Source organism: Agelaius tricolor, unplaced genomic scaffold (genome assembly GCF_023055355.1).
Source record: "Agelaius tricolor isolate 1412-34295 unplaced genomic scaffold, bAgeTri1.0.p SCAF_25, whole genome shotgun sequence".
Taxonomy (NCBI): domain Eukaryota; kingdom Metazoa; phylum Chordata; class Aves; order Passeriformes; family Icteridae; genus Agelaius; species Agelaius tricolor.
The window spans coordinates 4882397-4901681 of record NW_027269285.1 but is presented as its reverse complement, the minus strand read 5'-3'; the positions used below and the strand labels follow the sequence as shown (position 1 = coordinate 4901681).

Here is a 19285-nt window from a genome sequence, read left to right as displayed (position 1 = left end):
ATTTAAAAACCTTCATCTTCCTTCATAGAAAGGAGAAGGGAAAAAAACCCAACAAGAGAGGTAGAGTGTGCCAGTGTACAGTGTATTTTCACTCCATGGCAGGGAGACACGGGGTAAGGACTGTGCTGAGCAGTGACAGCCCCAGAGTGGGCTGGGGGATGAGTCCTGTTGTCCCCTCTCAGTCCTTTCCCCTCAAGCCACTTCATTTTGCAGGCATTGATTAAAAGCTCGTGTTAGTAGGAGCCTTTGCTGCGGGGTGAGAGCGTTACCCCGGGCTCTGCAGCACAACCTGGCATTCCTGAATCCTAAAAAGTGCCTGAAAACCCCACATCTGTGGGAAGTGACCATCACAGAGCATCCCCCCGCCAGCCACTCGTGCTCTCCCACCCTCATTTATGGGCACTTAAATTATCTGGGGACAAAACATGGAAAAAGCTCCAGTTGTCAGGAGAGGTTGGGGCTGATCCTGACCTGCACCCCACAGTGACCACCCAGCCAGGTGGGACAATGTCCTCAGGGAGGGCTCATCAGTGCAGGGTTTGGTTTTCTCTGACCATCACCTCAAAGGCAAAGCCTTGGAGCCTGTCCTGCTGGTGCTGTTCTACAGAGATGCCACAGAGAGCTCAGTGATCCGTGGCTGATGGGACGCTGGGGGCTGCAGCACCAAAGGGGCTGGAAACACCCCGTGGTGTTGGGATGTCTGGAAGAGCAGTGGGGGAACAGCGCTGCTCTGCCCCCTTCTCGTCTCAGTGGTGCCTCAGGGAGCTGTGAGAGCTGCCCAGGCTTCTCTGAGCAGCTCCCAATTGTCCAACCACATCATCCAAAAGCGTTTGGGGAGCAGAGCCACGCTCCCTGGTCCATGAGCACCTCCTCTGCCGTGCAGGGCCCAGCATCTCGAGCCACAAGCAAAGCCTGGATGCTCTGTTAGTGCAGCCCCTCCCTGCAAGGTGCTGGAACAGCCACGTTCACCCTCCGGTGCTGCACGGGCTCGCAGGGGAGGGACTACTCCTCCTTGTCCTGCCGCTCCTCCTTGTCCCCTTGCCGGGATTTGAGGAAGTCGCTCCGCAGCAGGCGGTAGAAGAGGATGATGTTCATGGGCGTCATGATTGCCATGCCCGCCGTGCCCACGGCGTAGGCGGCCGGGGGCACGTTGTGGCGATTGAGGAAGAGCCAGCGGCTCATCCAGGCCAGCGTGGCCATGCGGAACACCACGTAGGTGCCCAGGTTGACGAGGCTGTTGAGGCGGTAGCAGGCGGTGTGCACCAGGTTGGCCATGAGCAGGATCTGCCGCAGGTGCAGGAAGATGGAGTTGATCTCCACCAGTAAAGCCACGAGGGCAAAGCCGACGTACTGGTGGAGCAGCACGGCGATGCCAAAGCAGATGATCACCTGGGAAGGAGGGAGAAGAGGGGCTGAGCCCAGGGGGTGCTTGGTCTCAGCTGCTGCAAGCTGGAACCCCTTGGGCACAGCAAGGAGCAGAGGTGGAAAGGATCATCACAGCAGTGCTATGCCTGCAGCTTTTTCCTGGGTAAATTCTGGCTCTTTCCTGGGTAAAATGGGGCTCTTTCAGAGCAGAGAGTTGCCCTGAGCAGAAGCACCAAACCTGTGAGGTCAGGAGATGTAAAACATTGTATTTAAGTTAAAATTCGCATGTGAGGTGCCAGAGGACAGGTTTGGGTGTTCAACACAAAACCAGCAGGGCAGGATCTCACCTGCTGAGCAGAGGGCCCAGGCTCTGGCTGTGCTGCACTCAGACCAGAGGGGGTTTGGGCTGTCACTGAGTGTCCCTCCTCACCATTGCAGGAAACCTGAGTGGGTTTTTTTGTTCCAGTGGGAAGAGAAGGAAACAGCTCTCTGAGCCCCAGGCTGGCTGAGGAGACAAAGCAGCCTGACCTAACCCTGCTCTTGTGGCCTGGAGAATGCAGCCAGTTGTGGCCCAGCAGGTTTTTCCACACCCAGTGAATGGACACGAAGGGAGACTGTAGCCCAGGGCTACGGCTGCTGCTGGCTCAGGGATTGTCCCCAGGACAGGGATTAGGTGGCTTTGGTGTATCAGAGCCCCCTGAAGCACCCTGGGGCTGCTGGGCGCTGCAGCAGAGGACGGGGATGTTTGGGACAGGATTCCTGCCCCACACCCTCCCTGCCAGGCAGGGGGACAGGCTCTGCCTGCCCACGCTTCAGCACACTCAGTCCTTTCTTTGGTTCATGCCATTAATGCTGTTCTCTGTATGGGCTCTGTAATGAGATTATCTGCTCCCTGCTCGTTAAGTCACTGTCTTGGCTTGAATTAGCTCCATTGTGGAGATGAACTTTTGGCTCACCAGCAGCAGCCAGCAGAGCCCCAGGGCTCACTGACAGAGCAGGTCTGACTGCCCCTCTCATCCCAGGTGAGTGCCAGCACTGTCCCTGTCCCTGTCCCCCTCCCCAGGCCCTGCACACCCCTGAGCCTCCCCTGCACCCTGCAGCATCTCCACTGCCCAGCTCCAGGCTGTGCCACCCCCCTGCCCCGCAGCATGCACAGTCTCAGCATCACAGAATTGTTTGGGTTGGGAAAAACACTCCTGGCCAGAGAGAAACCCACACAGGGCACAGCAAGACAGGCAGAGGGCACTGGAGTGGGGGTCCTGCACCACAGCTGCTCCAGCCCCAGGTGGGAGGAATGCACCCTGGGCAGGGGAGGTGGATGGAGGGGTGTGCAGTCCTTGCTCAAGAGGGCAAGAGCCACAGGAGATGAGCAGCTCACCTGTGCCAGAGGGGACACCGGCGTCACTGCTGTCAGTGACACTGTTGTGGATCAGCCCATACTCTGTACACACGTTGTTTCCTACTCTATTGGGACACACAAGACAGGTGATGGACTTTGGACATGATTAGCATAAATATTTGATAATCAGGATGCCTTGGCAAGAACAAACAGAACTGAAAATTAAATCAGACTGAAAAGAAAATTACATCAAGTTCCGTAAGCAAGAGATGTTGTAAAATGTATAAGTTTGTTTATGTGATGATTAACCCAATCATTGTAATAAAAACTTACTAGCCTTCCTAGAATGGTATATAAGCATATGTAGTCCACAATAAATTTGGATTCTGACCAGCTCTCAGTCTCCCCATCTCTCTCATCACTGCCAATACCACCCCATTTTTGGGTGCCTTTCTGCAGACCCTCTAAGAGTACAGAGTCCTGCAGGACCAAGAGGAGCTCCAGTCCCTGCTGTCTGAGCTCCTCTCCCCAGGAAATAAAATCAGATTTTGTAGCAAGCAGCAAACAACACAAAACAACAGCAGGAGCCCCCCATCCCCAGCCTCTCTGGTGGTACCTGTGCTGGTGCACTCACCACAGAGTGATGAAAGAGCAGCTCCCAGGACTGGTGAAGTTTCTGATTGCACAACATGTCCACAAAGTCTTCAATGAAATAGCCTGGGATTGGGGAGTGCATGAACAAAAAGGGGGTCAGGAAGGGCTGTGCCAACAAATCCCCTCTGCCCCAATGGGCTCTGGGCCGGGCAGCCCCCCCGGGACGTGCTGGTTACATCGGTGTGGGTGGGGAGTCACCCACAGCAAAATAAGGAAATTGGCGCTTTGGGTCCCTCTTGCAATCACTCTGTAGGATGTGCTCCCAGGAAGAGGCACCAACCCACTCCTCCAACCCCATGCGGGCACTTTTGGGATGCCCCGAGCCCCGGCTCCCCCCGGGGACGGTGGAGGGCAGCCCGGTGCCCAGTAGCTCCTGGCTGCGGCTGCCGTGGGACAGAAAGGAGCCACTGTCCTTTGCCAAGAATAGCGCGATTGTTTGAGGTGCCTGAGACATCGCGACATGGCTCGAGGGGCTGGTGTCAGGCACCGACGAGCGCGTGAAGACCCCCGGGGGACGGAACAGGGGACAGTCCATGGCCACACCTCACCTACAGACACGGCCACCAGGCTGTGCGCCCCGGGCGGGTGTGTGCCCACCAGGTCGTTGGACATCTCGGGGTGGAGGTAGAACCTGCGGGGAGAGAGGCTGTGAGTGTCGGGCAGCGCCTCCAGGTCCCCATTTCCCTGCCGGTGTCTCCATTACCCACCGGGTGCTGCCGACCCTCCTTGGAGACCTCCTGTTGCCCTGCTCCACCCCTCTCCTCCTGGAGTCTCCCCATCCCCTGGTGCCTCGCACCTTCCTCCCTCTCTCAGCACCCCCATTCTGCAGGTCCTGACGCTCCCCAGGGTCCCCAACACCCCCGTTTCCTTTAGCACCCCCTTGGCCGCAGGTTCCCCTCGGGATCCCTCGACGTCTCCCCGTTCCCTCCCGGTGTCCCGGTTCCCCCGGGCAGCCCGGTGTCCCCGCGGTGTCCCCGCGGTGCCGCTCACCCGGCCAGCGCCCCGCCGCCGCTGAGCACGCTGTGTGCCAGCGAGGTCCAGATGTTGCGCCACTTCCAGCGGTTGCGCCGGGCCGAGGGCGGCGGCGGCACGAGCCGCTCCAGCCCCCGGTTCAGCAGGCGGAAAGCGGCGAAGGAACCGGCCACCACCAGCAGCCCCGGGCTGAAAGCCATGGGCATCCACCGGCCCGCCGGGCTCCCATGGGACCGGCCGCGCTGCCCGCCGGGCTCCGCCTCGCCCAGCCCCGGGGCCCGCCCTGGGCACCGGCACCGCCCCGCCCTGTCCGGGCGGGAGCACGGCGAGCATCGTCCCCGAGGGGTGGGAAAGAGCCGGGGGCCGCCCCGGGGCTGGCACCGGCAGCTCCTGCATCCCCCGCGCTGCCCGTCGGGGCGTGGGACACGGGGGGCGGGAGAACGGGAACTGAGCCCCCGGGGATGTACCCGCATTCCCTGGCACCGCAGGGCACAAGCGGCGCCAGCCCGGAGCCGGCTGAGCGTGGCACGGAGCGGGGAACGCGTGTCCGGTCCCCGTGCGGGAACTGGGACACTTCCCTCGTTACCCGGAGGTTCCTCCTCCACCTTGTGGCCGAACGCTTCTCCCTTGGGATGCTGCGGCCCGTGGTGCTTCTCCCCAAAGCCTCCCCGGCAGGTGATGCCCGTCATCGTTTCCTTGGGCAGGAGCTCTCCAAGCGCCGCTCACCGCGGGGCAGGATCCCCTCAGAGCACACCGCACCACCGGGGCTGATCGCACATCCAGCACGGAAAAACACCTGATTGCCTTGCCTGAAACTGCTCTGCCCACAGCACTGTTATCCCTCATCCCCCTGTCCTATGTCTGATCCCGAGAAAAGCTCCCCGATGTCTGGGACACCCCAGCTCCGCTGTCTGGAGGTTGTGGAAATTCACAATCCCGTAGCCACAATTTTAGTTCTACCCTACAACTACGCTGCTTTTCCAGCTTCCCGTAATTTGATCGCTCCCTTGTTGCTTTTTGATGTCTCCAGCAGAAGCTGCCGCGCAGCCCTCGCTTCCCCTCCTGCCGCCGGGCTGAGTCACCGTGTACACACCGATTAATGTCAAACTCCACCTCTGCTTTGAGGTATTAATTTTGGATGAAATCTTCCACTTCCTCTTAGCTGAAACAGAAGAGTGTGGAGCCTGAGCTCTTAGTTGCTGTCCTGGCTTTGGGGTGATGGACACAAAAACATCAAACACACACTGATGGGAGGCTGAGTGATTAAATCAAACTGGGAGATGGGTGAGGTTCTTTTCCAACCGAAACGATTCTGTGTTTCTATGATAGTCCCAACTGGTAGAAAAGCATCTATTCATGCTGCACAAATTTGCTTAAAAGCCAGGCAAGACACTGTACTTTCATAACAGTTACGTGGGAGGGAGACAGTGCCTGAAGTAATAGGCAGCCCTGAGTGCTCAGGGGATTTTAAATAATCTCGTGTATTAGGAGTGGAAGGATCACACAGGCTAATCTGTTACTGAGAGGACCAAATGCAAAGACATTTTTGTTCAGCATAAGATGTGCTGAGGAAAGAGAGACATGCCTTGGAGACGTGCTGGGCTGCTCAGGGCACTGAGGAGAAAAATCATTTAACAATTAATTGAGTATAAAATTGCACAGAGCCGGTTTCCGAATGAGAAGTCATCTGCGGTGGTTTAGCCTCAAAAAAAAAAAAATCTTGCCTGCCCTTTTCCCTGGTGACAACTCCTGCCTTCACCTTCCTGCAGGGAAAATCCCAGACTGTGGAACGCCTGCGGGTCCAGCCCTGTTTCCTCAGGAGCTCCTCCATTTGTGTTTAACCTAAAGTTGAGCATCCAGGGCTGGGGCACAGGAATAGTTAAAATGTTTCTGGAGGCTGGAGAGCTTTTACCTTCCACTTCTGCATGGCAGGAATTTAAGCCGTGATTAATTGAGCCTCTGGTTCAAGGACTTTGATCCCATTGCTAGAGCACTACCAACAGTCACATATAAACTACTTTTTGGGTCGTTTTAGCCCAGATTTTATTTAATTTTACTTCCCATCGAGCCGTAGTTTCTTACAACCCCGATTCCAGCCTTTTCCTTCCTCTGCAGCAATGGCATTAACCGGGGGCGGTTTTGGAGCTGCAGACTTCCAAACCCAGTTACAAACAAGTCCCCTGACACCAGATCCGGCCAAAAAATTCAACCACACGCCACAGGCTCGGGGGCCAGGCTTGTCCCCAAAAGAACCCGGAGGGAAGAGCGGGGACGGGAGCTCTCGGGCTCGGCTGCCACAAGAGGTCCCTGCACGCCCGCTGGAGAGCCGGGAGCCCGCTCCGATGGGATTCCTCATCCCCACCTTATTTGGAGACGCTGCCTTTTTCACCCAGATTTCCAGAAGTTTTCCGACTGTCCCCGAACGCCCTCGTTTTCTGCGGGGATGCAGCTCCGGCTGGTGCCGGGCGGTGCCGGTGCCTGCTCCCAGCAGGGCAGGGGGCTCCTTGCAGACACCAGCAAGGACGTGCCCAGGTCCATCCCATAATCCCATAACGGGGACTTCCCAGCAGCGATCGGGGTGTAAATCGAGGGTACAGAATTTTATTCAATAGCTAGACAATCGTTTTTTTCTCCCTTTCCCAGGCTGGAGTTTCTCTGCAGTGCATCTGAGAGATACAACCCATTTTTCCACAATTAAAAGCTGGCACTGAACTAAAAGTTTAGTGATAATCCACCACAGGAATTCTGCCAGCTGAGTTCTGTCCCCCCCCAGATGCTCCCCAACTACTCCTGGGTGGGGTTTTGGGTTTGCTTTTGCCCTTCCACCATCCCTTACTTCAGCAGGAGCCCACTCTGCTCCCAGATTCCACAGAGGACTCGCTGGAGCCAGGCACAAGTCCTGCTCCTGTTTTTGCAAAGTTTCCCTCCCTTAATCTGCATCCAGGGAGTCATAAAACCCATCTGCTCACCTAATGCCAGACCTGGCTCACACCTGAAGTAATCTGAGGAGTCCAAGAGCTCAAAACAAATCAAGCAGTTTGGCTTCCCAAACTTTAATTAGCTGTTGTCTCCATCCCTCTCTAAACTGTGCCACCACTCTGTCTGCTTGGGCCATAAGAGGTCAGATGATGTAGGAATGCTTTGTACATCCACATCTCCATCCAGGAAGTCTGGAACTCCCCACTTCTGAAAGGCTCTGCTGTGCAAAATGCAGGTTCTGCACGGCAAAGCATGCCCATGCATTGCAGAGAGAGCTGAAATCAATTCAAACTGGAGCAGCCACCCCTTCCAGCCAGGAACACCTTCCTGAGGTGGAGGCTGGATATTCTCCAGGTAGAACTTGCTGTGGACACGGGAGAAAGGGATTTCAGTCTCTGTGAGTGTGGTGAGCAGCTCCAGAGTTTAAGGCAAGAAATGCCAAAAGTCAGCGCTGTAGCCCTGACCTCAGGACCTGAGCTCCTCTGGCAGAGGAAATCACCTGTGCTTGCCCCACAGGAACCCTGCCCAGGTCTGCAAGCTCTCACTCCTGAGGGTTTGACCAGCACTGCAGGTATTCTGCTGCCCAGGCTGCTCCTCCTTCCTGAGAGCATTCCTGGAATACCTGGAATGTCCCCCAGGAGCTTCCCAGAACCAGCACAGTTCTGGTGCCAGACACCGGCTGCAGACTGGGCACAGCAGCTGCCTGCTGCAGCCTGGCATATGGGAATGCTCCCAAACCACCCAGGCAGAGCCTGCTTTGATAAGTGACCCCAGGGCAGCTTGATCTGGATGCTCTTCTTCTGGCCTTTCTTTTTCTCAGCACTGGAAGGATTTTTTTTAAACTCAGGACTTGGCACAAGGGACTTGTTGGAGAAACCTGTGTTGACAGCAAAGTGTCCTCAGGGATGCTGCAGGCTCAGCTGCTCCTCCAGGGCTGAGCTGGACCAGTGGCACAGAGGATGTGCTCCCTCCTCACTCCAGCTGCACAGGTGTGCCTTGGGATGAACAGAATTCCATTGGCTGGCAAATCCCCTTCAAGCTCAGCAGCATGGGCAGCTCTCCTCTGCTTTCTGCAGCTGTCGTGCCCCAAATGTTTTGACTTTCTGAACTGTTGATGTGCTGTTATTTGTAAGGTTTCAGGTTCCTCCTTTCCTTCCCCAGTGCCCACTGTGAAGTGGTGCCAGGTGTCTGCCAGGCCTGTGTCCCATCTCTCACCATCACCAGACATGAATGCTTAGGAAGAAAATGTGAAAGATCACATTTAATTATTCTTACCCCGTAAGGAAATTCATTCCCACTAAATATTTCCTTTTCTCTGTCTTTTCCCCCTTGTGGGATAAACATTTTTTCCCTTGTTTAATTCACCAGTCTCAAGCTTAAGTAATTTTTGATGAATATGTATGTGCTTCATGATTACATCATGATGCATTTACCACTACATGGGTTGGTTTTTTTTTTGCATTTCAGGCAGGTTAAGAATGAATCCTCCAAGGTGGAAGCACATCCCAACCCCCCCCACACACCCTCTGAGCCCACTCAATTCCTCCTATTTTACAAATACCAGCACAGGAGTTTCCCCCCTGCACATCCTGCTGCTGCTGGCTCCACAGCTTGGAACAGGTTAGGTTCCCTCCTGAATTCTCTCGTTATTAATATCACAAACCAAGCTGTTCTGAGAGCAGTGCCCCATTAATCACTCCAGCTCTGCTGCAGGTTTCACCTCACTTCCTCTTCCCACAGCTGAGCAGTTTGACTCCGTGGGTGCTGCTTGTTAAAATCAGTGGCTCTGGCAGAGCAGGGAAGGGCCCTGAGCTGGGCGAGCTGGGAAAAAGATGAACCCACACAGCCATGGCATGAAAAAATGTGCTACTCCAGCTGATGGTGGTGGGAACTTGAAGGCAGGAAAGTTACACCCCTTAAATCCTCGCCTCTAAACTTGGGTTTTCAGGAGGGCCAGCAGCTCTGGGGAGACACAGCGGAAGGGAAGGTGTCTAAGAAAACCCAAGGTCAGCTCAGCAGCTCTGGGGAGACACAGCAGAAGGGAAGGTGTCTAAGAAAACCCAAGGTCAGCTCAGCAGCTTGTGTGAGTCAGCACCAATGTGGGTGGCAGATCTGCTCAGAGATGTTTGGTGCCCACCTGGGCTCTCTTTGTGGTTGAGGGCACCACTTCCTTTTCCTCTCTTCCTTCCTATGTTTAATCCTGACTTGTGCTACAAGAAAAGGTCTAAAACCCTCTGGGTAACCACCTCTGGTTTACCTAAAAAGGGCCAGAAGATGTTTACAGAGCATCTTCCCGAAAATCTGCCTCCAATCCCATCCCAGTCCCTCGAGGGCGTGTTGTGTATTCCTGACACACACTAGCATCCCTGCAGCCAGCCCCCAGCTTCCCCCTGACATCCAAAGCCCTTTTCCACTTTGTATCCTCTGTCTATCACCTTTCTAAGATCCATTCTATCATCTTTGCCTCTGTCAAACATTTTGTTTTGCCCTTTCCTTTGCCCTTTTCCAAAATCCTTTCCCGGGTGCTCAGCTGCATCCAGCAGCATCCAGCAGCCAAATCTGCTGCTCAGCCTTGCAGTGCAAACATCCCTGCACAGGATCAAGCTTCACCTGCCTCATCCCAGAGCTGCACACCTCTGTGCCTGCCCCTTTGCCTGCTCTCTGCAGATTTCCATCCGTGAGCAAACGTTTTTCCAGCCATTTCTGCTGAGTCAGAGAACGCCCGGCGAGGGCTGCTGCTCCTCCACGTGGGAACGCGCTCCTGGGGAATAATTACACAGAGTTTAAATACGGACATTTGGCAGCCAAATTGCTTCACATTCAGGCTTCTGGCCAGGAGGGCAGAGCCCAGAAGCTGCTCATTGGTGCTGTGAGAAAATCCCTCATTCCTGTGGCCGTCGTGGGTGTGCGGAGCCCGTGGGCTGGGATTGCCCGGACACGGCGGCGTCCTGGTACCCTGCTCATGGCTTGGAGGGTCCCGTGAATTTAACTGCTTCCCAAATAATCCATCCTGCACTTACCCAGCATCCTGCACATGCTTTCTTCTCCAGGTGATACCCACCAGAGGATTTTTATCCCCCCCTGCTACAGATCTCCTGTTCTGCAAGGGAGATGATGGAAGCACGCTGTTGTGGTAACTTTTCCCCCCGCCTTAATTTTTTGAGGCATATTTTAAGTTGTGAAACATACTGACTGTGAAATAGAGATAAGAACAAGAGGAGACACAAACAGTGTAGGTGTTACTCCCAGTTTTTTGCAGCTCCCACTTTGTTGTAAAAATAGCCCAGCAAGCAGCACCCCGCTCCAAGGCATCCTCCATGGGCCAGGGGATGATGGGATCGTGTGCCTGGACATCAGTGGCTGAACCAGGAGCAGAGCTGGGATGCAAGGCACGTGCAGAGCTGCCGGAAGCTTCATGTTCCTTAAAATCCACAGAGAAAAAAATGACAAAAAAAAAAATCAAATTAAAGAATTTGAAGTGTTGTTAAAATACCTAAAAAGTAGCAGTATCATTCCAAAGTGCTGCAAAAATACCTTGTGTTGTAGCTGGAGTGCTTTCCACCAGGAAAAGGGGCAGTGGGAAGGGACCCTGGGATATCACTGAACCCCCTTGAGTTTCTGGTCACGCTGCCCGTGACGCACCCCATTTTACACCACACCTGTGCCATAATTCCTTGGTGCCCTCAATTCTTTTGCAACCCTAAACCCCAGCAAAATACCTTTAATTAGGCCCAGGCCAGTTGCAGAAATCAGATAACACTGCCTGGCAGGCAGCCTCTTCCAGGAGCTGCATCTCCTGATGGATGGGAGCGTTGTGCAAGGTGGGGAGAGCATCACCAGCCGTGGGCTGGCAGCTGTGTGAGACACCAGGGTGTCACCTCGCAGGAGAAAGTCACAGGCAGCAGCAGTGGTGGCTCTCTGACCTGGGGGACAGGCGCCTGAACTCCCCTGGCAGGACCAGGTGAGTACACAGAGATGCTTCTCCCAAAAAACCTGGGGTGAGGGGAGCGGTGCAGGGGGGGTTGGCAGGAGCAAGTCACCACCCTGCACTGAAACCTGCCTTGAATGTCTCTTCCTCTGCTCAATTTCTTGCTTTTTTCCCCTCCAAAACAGAAAGGGAGATTCCTAATCAGCCTCTCAATGACTGCTAAGGCAGGGAGAGCACTAAGGACCAAGGGGGTTGGCTGTTTTCTGGCCCAGGAGGCATTTTGGGAGGGGATTAGTGCTTTCAGGGCAATTACCATGAGTAACATCTCTGCACAAATGTTGGAGAGGCTTTGGAGAGGCTGAAGCATCTCTTTAGACCCAATTTGAGGAAGACATGGGCTGTGGCAGCAGCAGCTCCCCATAAATAATTATATTTGTTTACAAGAGCCATTACCACATCTGCTCACTCACCCTGCGCTGCAGCTGAGTTTAATGGGGCTGGAAATGAGAAATGGGTTAATTCAGAGGAGAAAAGGACTGGGGAACGGGTGCTGGGTTTGGACACCCCAAGAGAGTTAAAAAAGGGGTGTTTGAAGGTAATTTTGGTGCTTCATCAGAAATTTGGGACCCTCACCTGCCAGCGAGCAGCATGGACAGCAGTGACACCATCACTGAAGAGGTCTGCAGGGAGGACGACGTTGGGGATGGACAGTGAGTGCCTGGGGGGGTGGTGGGGATCTGGGGGGTTCTGTGCCCACCTCTGCACCTCTCCCCCAGGCTCCTGGAGGTGATGGTGGCCGGGTACCCAGTGCTGCTGGTGAGGAACAGGAGGGAATTCCGAGCTCTAGGCAGCAAATGTCCCCACTACGGTGCCCCGCTGAGCAAAGGTAACCCCAGCTTGGGGCAGGGGGGAAAAAAACCACCCTGGGGAGGTTGGTTCTCACTGCTCAGCTTAGGGGGGGGTCTCTTGCAGGCGTTTTGAGAGGGGAGAGGCTGCGCTGCCCCTGGCATGGGGCCTGCTTTGACATCAGGACTGGGGACATTGAGGAATACCCTGCTCTGGACTGTATCCCCTGCTTTAAGGTGACTTCTTGGCCTCCCAGCTGGGTGGTCTCACATTCATTCTCTTTCCCAAGCCCCCTGCCCTGAGCACAGCTCTGTCACTCAGAGCTTCCACACCAGGGATGATTTGGGGATTAGGTGACTCCCTGCCCTAAAGCTCCTTTCAGTCAAAGGTGATGCCGCAGATCCCAGTAGTCCTCAGAGCCAGCACAAGTGCTTTTGGAAAGAAAAAGAGGATTTACAGCTCTTCCTCAGTGCTCTTAGGATGAGGAGAAAAGCTCATGAGCTCCTCAGCATCATCATGTGACATGCAAGACCAGAGGCAGATGGCACACTGGACAGGATCTCCCAGGAGAGCTCCTACCACAACCGCACGGATGCAGCACTTAACAAACCTCTCCTTTAGGTAACAGTGGAAGATGGAAAGGTGTTCATTACAGCAAAAAAGAAGGTACTGACCTTACCTGCAGTCACTGAGCACAGGCAGTGCCTTGGGCTGTGACTTGAGCATTTTCTTTTTTTTTTTTTTTTTTTTTTAAGGACCTGGAAAGCAGCCAGAGGGTGAAGGACACAAGCAGGAGGTGCCTCCTCAACAAGAACACGATGCTGCTGCTGGGGGGAGGTCAGTGAAGGGATCTGAGCTCTGCCCCCTCCACACACGCTGGGAGCTGCCACTCTCCTCTCCAGGGAGGACCGACCTGCTCCTCCTCCTCCTCAGTGAGGTGTCAGAGGGCTGAATGAGCCTCTCCTGTAGGTGTGGCTGCCCTGGTGTGTGCAGAGACTCTTCGCCAGGAGGGGTTCACGGGCAGGATCATCATGGCCACCAAGGAGAAGCACGTTCCCTATGACAAGTCCAAGCTGAGCAAGGTCTGTGTGTGACAGGGACAGCGCTGTGCCTGGGCACAGGCCACACTCAGGGAGCAAAGCAGGAGCGCTGAGGCATCCAAAAGGAATAGGTGTTGTCATCTTGTTGCAGGGGTTCCATACCATTGTCTCCTACCACAGAAGTTTCACACCTTCTTGGTGTTGGGCAGCTCCTCAGAGCACTGACTCTTTCTTCTTCACAAAGCAGCCACTGACTCCAGTTCCCTTCCCAAGCACCCACCCCACTCTTTTATAGCATCTTCTTCTCACTGGTCACAGCTGTGGCCTGCTCCTAATCTTTGATAATTGGCCCAGCTGCAGCTCCTTAGGGGTGAGATTGCTTTCTACACTGTCTTTATTTTCTTATATTCTATCCCCCTACAAATAAGGGTGTTATTTCCAGGAAAACTTCTTTTTCCTCCCAGAAAATCTCTGAGCAGAGTCAACATGAGCTGATGCTTTTATCTCCTTTTGTTGAGCTCTTCCCTTAAAGTTTGATGTTTTTTCTGAGGTCACAAGGTGATGGGCATGGGGCAGTGTGAGGAGCTGTGATTCACTAATGTAAAATTCACTTCTTTTCCAAACTGACTCCACAAGGAACACTTCAGGAGAATTGCTGCCTCTAAGAAATGCTTCATTTCATACTTTTGTTGTGTTTCCAGGAAATGAACTTGAAAGCTGAGGATATCTACCTGAGGAAGCCTGAATTCCTTGAGGCTCGGGGCATAGAGCTCTGGACAGAGAAAGAGGTACCAGAGCAGCTGGGCTCAGTCCTCATGGGGAGGGTGAAACATCCATGGACGGAGCTGTGGGAAGTGGGAGAGAGGACCCCAGCACCCCTCATCTCACCTGAGTGCCCAGAAACACAGGCAGGACAGGGGAACCTGTGTGATCTGCGCCCCCTCGCTCCTGCAGGCAGTGTCTGTGGATTTCCAGAAGCAGAAGGTTCATTTCATGGATGGCTCCTCTCAGAAGTACCACCAGCTGCTCATTGCAACAGGCAGCCAGTGAGTGCACAAAGTGCTGGATTTTAGGCAGGACAGCACAGGGATGCAGAGGTGGAGGTAGGGAATGAGGTGGGAGGGCAGAATGGAATGACACAGGGGTGTTTGTGGGTTTCTGCTCCCTTCTCATTCTTTGTTTAATTCACGCCATGGAATGCGTCTGGGTTCTCTCTCTTCCAGCTCTGGTTTCCTCAAAGTCCCAGGTGCAGACCTGCAGAACATCTGCACGCTCCAAACCCCAGAAGAGTCCAGCAAGATCTTGGAGCTGGCAACTGGGAAGAATCTGGTGGTTGTGGGAGCTTCATTCATAGGTACCAGGCTGGAGTGGGTGTCAAACCCTCAGTGAGGGCCTCCAAACCCCCCTCTGTTGTGCCTGCCCATTAACTGGAGGCCCTCAGGGAAGGGATGTTCCTTTTCTGGCCGGCTGGGATCCTCCCTGGAGCTGCTGGGGGTGTGAGTTACACAGCACACACTCATTCTTTCCTCTGATAGCCAGAAACTTTGAGAGCTATAAACAATTGCTACACATGGACAGAGGGAAATGTGCCTTATGCAAAGGTCACTGTCCTCCAGAGGAGCTGGATTCCCCAGAAGCATTGGGAAAGCAGGGGGCTAAGGCACAGAAAGGGAGGTTTTTTTGGACAAAACCAGGAGCTATTCTGTGCATCTTCCAATATCCAGGAGAACAAAGAAAGGGGGGAGCTGAATACCTCAGCCCAGAAACGCACAGCAAAGCAGTTCAGCACTGGCAGCACATCAGATTTGCTCTCTGGAGGGGGAGAAGGTTTCCAGGGGTGCAGGTTGATGCTTGCAGCAGGCTTACCTTGGGCATGCCTCTTCCCTGCAGGAATGGAGGTGGCTGCCTTCCTCTCAGACAAGGCTGGAACCATCTCAGTGGTGGAGAGAGAGGAGTTCCCTTTCCAGCACGCCCTGGGTCCTCAGGTTGGAGGTGTTACCATGAAGGTGAGCAGAACCTGGGGCTGATTTCTGGCGTGGAGAACACACGAGAGAGCCAAGCAGCCCCAGGATCCACATCAGCCCAGGAAACCTCGCCCCTGTGCTGAGTCACAACTCTGCATGCCCAGCCTCTGTCCTCACCCATGAGCTCTGCACACAGGGCTGCTCCCAATCTTCCCCTTCCCCACGTCAATTCCTCACCCCAAACCCACCTCACACGCCAGGACTGCAGAGAAAAGCCAGGCTTTGTGTCCCTGCAGCAGCCAGGGACACAAATGGAATCTCCCTGCAGCCTGGAGCAGCAGCAGCAGCAGCAGAGCTGCCTGCCTGGCTTTTGGCTGGGTACAGCTGTTTTTATAGCCTGGAATTTCCTAATGAATACTCAAACCAGTCCTTTTCAGATGCTGCAAAATAAAGGGGTGAAGTTCCACATGAAAACAGAGCTGTGTGAGCTGAAAGGAAAGGATGGAAAGGTCAGTCATGCTTTTGTGATCCCTGCACTGCTAATTTTAGGGGAAAAAAAGCCCAAGTTGAGAGATAACCCAGTGCCTACATCAGGCTTTCCTCTCCCATGTCTAGACCCTCCCTTCCTTTTCACTGAGCACAGCTCTGGGCTCAGAGGGCACCAGTAAAATGTTCCTATCCCAGGGACAACAGCATGATTTTCTTTTACATTCCCAGCAACACACATTAGCTGGACAAGGTGATCCAAACCTGGGGAAGAAAAGAAGACAGCAAAGAGCAAAGCAGCAGGGAGGCTGTGGGAATCAGGACAGAGGTTTTAACTCTTTATTAATGACCTTTCCTTCTTCCCCAGGTCACAGAGGCTGTCCTTGCCAACGGAGAGAAGCTCCCTGCAGATGTGGTAGTGGTGGGAATAGGTAGGAGACCCCAGCTGGGTCAGGGAGGCAGATTTGGGAATGGGGAGAACACCCAGCAAGCCCAGGGCATCACAGCTCATTGCCAGGACACCATTCCCTGCTGCTCTCTTTCCCACTCCGCTGTCACCCTGCCCTTCCTCTTGGCCCCAAGCACCTGGAGGAGTCAGCAGCCCATGAGCACACGCTTGGCAGCAGGAGAGGAGCTGCCACACTCCTGCTGAGCCCCACAGGTCCCTGCTGTGTCCTGGGCCTGGCTTTGCTGCCCCTGCACTGGCTCAGCACCAGCCCAAGCACAGCTCACTGCTCCAAGCAGGAACAGGAACTGGGAGGCCAAATTTCCTCCTTGTCCCTGCAGAACTTCTCTGAATCTCATCCCTGCTCCTCTCCCCACAGGCTCAACCCCCAGCTCAGCCTTCCTGAAGGGCACCTCCATTGCCAGAGATGCCAAAGGTGCCATCCTGGTGAATCTGGTGAGTGCCAGCTGAGCACCCCAGCTCGCACCCCATCCCTCCCCTCCCATCACTGCACTAATTGCCTTTTGCCCAATTAGCACATGCAAACCAACATCCCCAAGGTCTTCGCTGCGGGGGACGTGGTGACCTTCCCAGTGGCACTGCTGGGTGGGGACAGGGCCAGCATCCACCACCAGCAAGTGGCTGAGGCCCATGGTGAGGGACATTGTTGTCATCTTATTGCAAAATTCCCATACTTTCTTGGTGACTTCTCACAGGTAGCTCCTTGTAGCACTAAATCCTTCTTCACAGCACAGCCAACAAACTCCATCTCTCTCCTCAGCCAGCTCACCCTCTCTTTTATAGCACTCATCCTCATGGGACACAGCTGTGGCCTGTTAAGGGCAGGCCTGTTCCTAATCTTTGGTGATTGGTACAGCTGCAATTCCTCAGGGTGAGGTGATTCTCTTACATTCTATCCCCCTGCACTATTCTCTTACATTCTGTCCCCCCACAGGACTCGTCACCTTCCAGCTCCCTCAGGGATGGGAATGGCACAGAGAAGGGACAGCAGGGGACACGGGGAGCAGTTTTTTAAGCGAAATATTGAGCGTGTTGGTTCCTCCCAGGTCGCTGTGCTGCCCTGAACATGTTGGGCAGAGGGGAGGAGCTGCACACCGTTCCTTACTTCTGGAGCACCTTGCTTGGGAAAAGCATCCGCTATGCAGGTAGGGAGGGGCACAGAGGAATTCCTTCCCCCAGCTGGGTCTGGGGCTGGGTGCAGAGGTCACCTGGAGCAGTTCAAGCTCTGGAGTGGCTGCTGTGGTGAGTTTGAGCCCTGGGCCTGGAGTTCACCCAGAGCTCTTGTTCCTTGCTGATCTACAGCGGGTTAGAGGTCACAGAGGAAGAACTTCTCTCTCCAGACCAAGGAGAGGATCAAAGTCAGTTCTGCTTGTCCAGGGCCCTCATCTCTGCTCCCCAGCCCTGTCCCAGCCCCGGCCACTGTCCCCTCTGTCCCCACCACGCTGTTTCTGAGGTGGTTTGGGTGCAATCTGCTGTGCCAGGGCTCCTGAGCAGGCTCTCTCCCCCAGGCTGTGGGAAGGGATACACGGACACTGTGGTGAAGGGCAGCCTGGAGCAGCAGAAATTCCTGATCTTTTACATCAGGTGAGTGAATCCATGGCCAGCCCATGCCCTGGAAACAGGCACAGCCCTCTCTCTTACAGCTGCAGGGATCCCACAGGGGCCCCACATCCCCCCTGGGCACTAAAGGCAGCTGCTGGATGCTGAACCAGGGAAAAACCAAAGCAGGGCAGAGGGAAGGAGAAGAGAATGAACTCAAACGATGGCACCAGCTGGGCAGAGAGCCTGGGACACCTCTCTGCCTGTGCCCCACTGCTGCCAGGCTCAGTGCCCAGCAGTGCCAGGCAATGTGCCACGGGTGCCTGTGCATCCTGCAGCAGCAGCAGCAGCCACCCTGCCCCGAGCCCTCTGGGACACAGCTGCTGCCTGGCCACTGTGCCACGGGGGTGCTGCTGCTGTGCTGGGCTGTGTGCACTGAGGAGATCCACGCTCTTCCTCTTTCCATGCCAGGGATGGCCATGTGACTGCAGCTGCCAGCCTGAACTGCGACCCCATGGTGTCCCTGATTGCAGAAGTGCTGTACTTGGGGAAACAAATCTCCAAAGAAGAAGCAGAGTAAGTGGCACCCTGAGCCAGCTGGTGCGTGGCTCTGTGCCGTCCCCCACGTCAGCAGAGCCCACTGAGAGACACAAAACCAAAAGGAGGCACTGCAAATCCCCATCCCACCTCTTGTTTTCAGGGCCTGTGACATTGGCAGCGTCCCCTCGCTGGCACAAAGCTAAGATTGGTGCGTGGCACTCACAACCCAGTGCCAACAGGTCCACACCCTCCCACCCTGGAGCAATAAAACCATCAGCAAAGCTGTACCCAGCACCTGCATTCCATGTTTGCAGACAGCCCTTGGCTGTCCACTTGTGCTGGGCAAAGCTCAGCAGAGCTGATGCTCTGTGCTGGGTAAGAGGAGGGTGCCTGTGGCCTTGGGGCTCAGCTGAGGCTCTGAGCTGCCAGCAGCCACCCCACAAGCACAGATGCACCAGCCAGAGACACAGCAGCTCCTCCTGCTCCTTCCCTGCCGGCAGGGAGCTCTCATTTAGCACACCGGTCACGCTGACCTTCTCCTCTGCAAAAACACATTTTCCCAGCGAGGGGAGCTGTGAGCGAGACAAGCTGCTCCTCTCCCAGCAGGGAACGAGGTGGGCTCTGAGCAGGAACTTGCACAGAATGCCCTGCCCCTAAGGACGCAGGGATGCCACCCAACCTCAGAGCCAGCAGCACCTGCTGGCAGGGTCACTGCTGGCTGGAATGGCACACGGGTGGCATTCTGGCAGAGAAATCCCAGAGCCTGCCCTTCCTGCTGTGTCCCTGCCTGCTGGATGCCTGGAGGAGGTGGCCAGACGCTAGAGGAAAGAGTTACTGGGGTTTTGCACAGCGAGGCTGTGCTTTCTACAGGAAGCCTTGCACTTACCCTTCCTCCTGCACAGCCCCATGTGACTGGTGAGTAAGACCCAGGAGCTGGACAAGTTCCCACAGGACACTCACTGACAGCCCAAACCCCCTCTGGTCTGAGTGCAGGACAGCCAGAGCCTGAGCCCTCTGCTCAGCAGGTGAGATCCTGCCCTGCTGGTTTTGTGTTGGACACCCAAACCTGTCCTCTGGCACTTAAATACAATGTTTTACATTTCCTGACCTCACAGGTTTGGTGCTTCTGCTCAGGACAACTCTCTGCTCTGAAAGAGCCACAATTTA

General features: G+C 54.9%; 2 protein-coding genes across 2 annotated transcripts; one reads left to right on the top strand and one right to left on the bottom strand.

The window, feature by feature from the left end:
• Positions 1-61: 61 nt before the first annotated feature.
• On the bottom strand, positions 62-6313 carry TLCD2 (TLC domain containing 2). The gene is given in 7 exon segments (XM_071447758.1): positions 62-1389; positions 3339-3421; positions 3907-3989; positions 4349-4764; positions 4767-4851; positions 4853-4939; positions 4941-6313. Coding segments are annotated over 7 exon segments (1377 nt in total). The 5' UTR covers positions 5177-6313; the 3' UTR covers positions 62-1002.
• A 5572-nt stretch (positions 6314-11885) lies between these two features.
• Positions 11886-18158, top strand: LOC139599845 (apoptosis-inducing factor 3-like). The gene is made up of 17 exons (XM_071447516.1): positions 11886-11947; positions 12014-12123; positions 12210-12319; positions 12705-12749; positions 12839-12920; positions 13053-13165; positions 13825-13911; positions 14078-14169; positions 14347-14477; positions 15014-15129; positions 15525-15596; positions 15941-16004; positions 16398-16474; positions 16555-16672; positions 17086-17184; positions 17548-17623; positions 18050-18158. The coding sequence occupies exons 1-17, from the start codon at positions 11886-11888 to the stop codon at positions 18156-18158; spliced, it is 1563 nt and encodes a 520-aa protein (XP_071303617.1).
• Positions 18159-19285: the final 1127 nt, after the last annotated feature.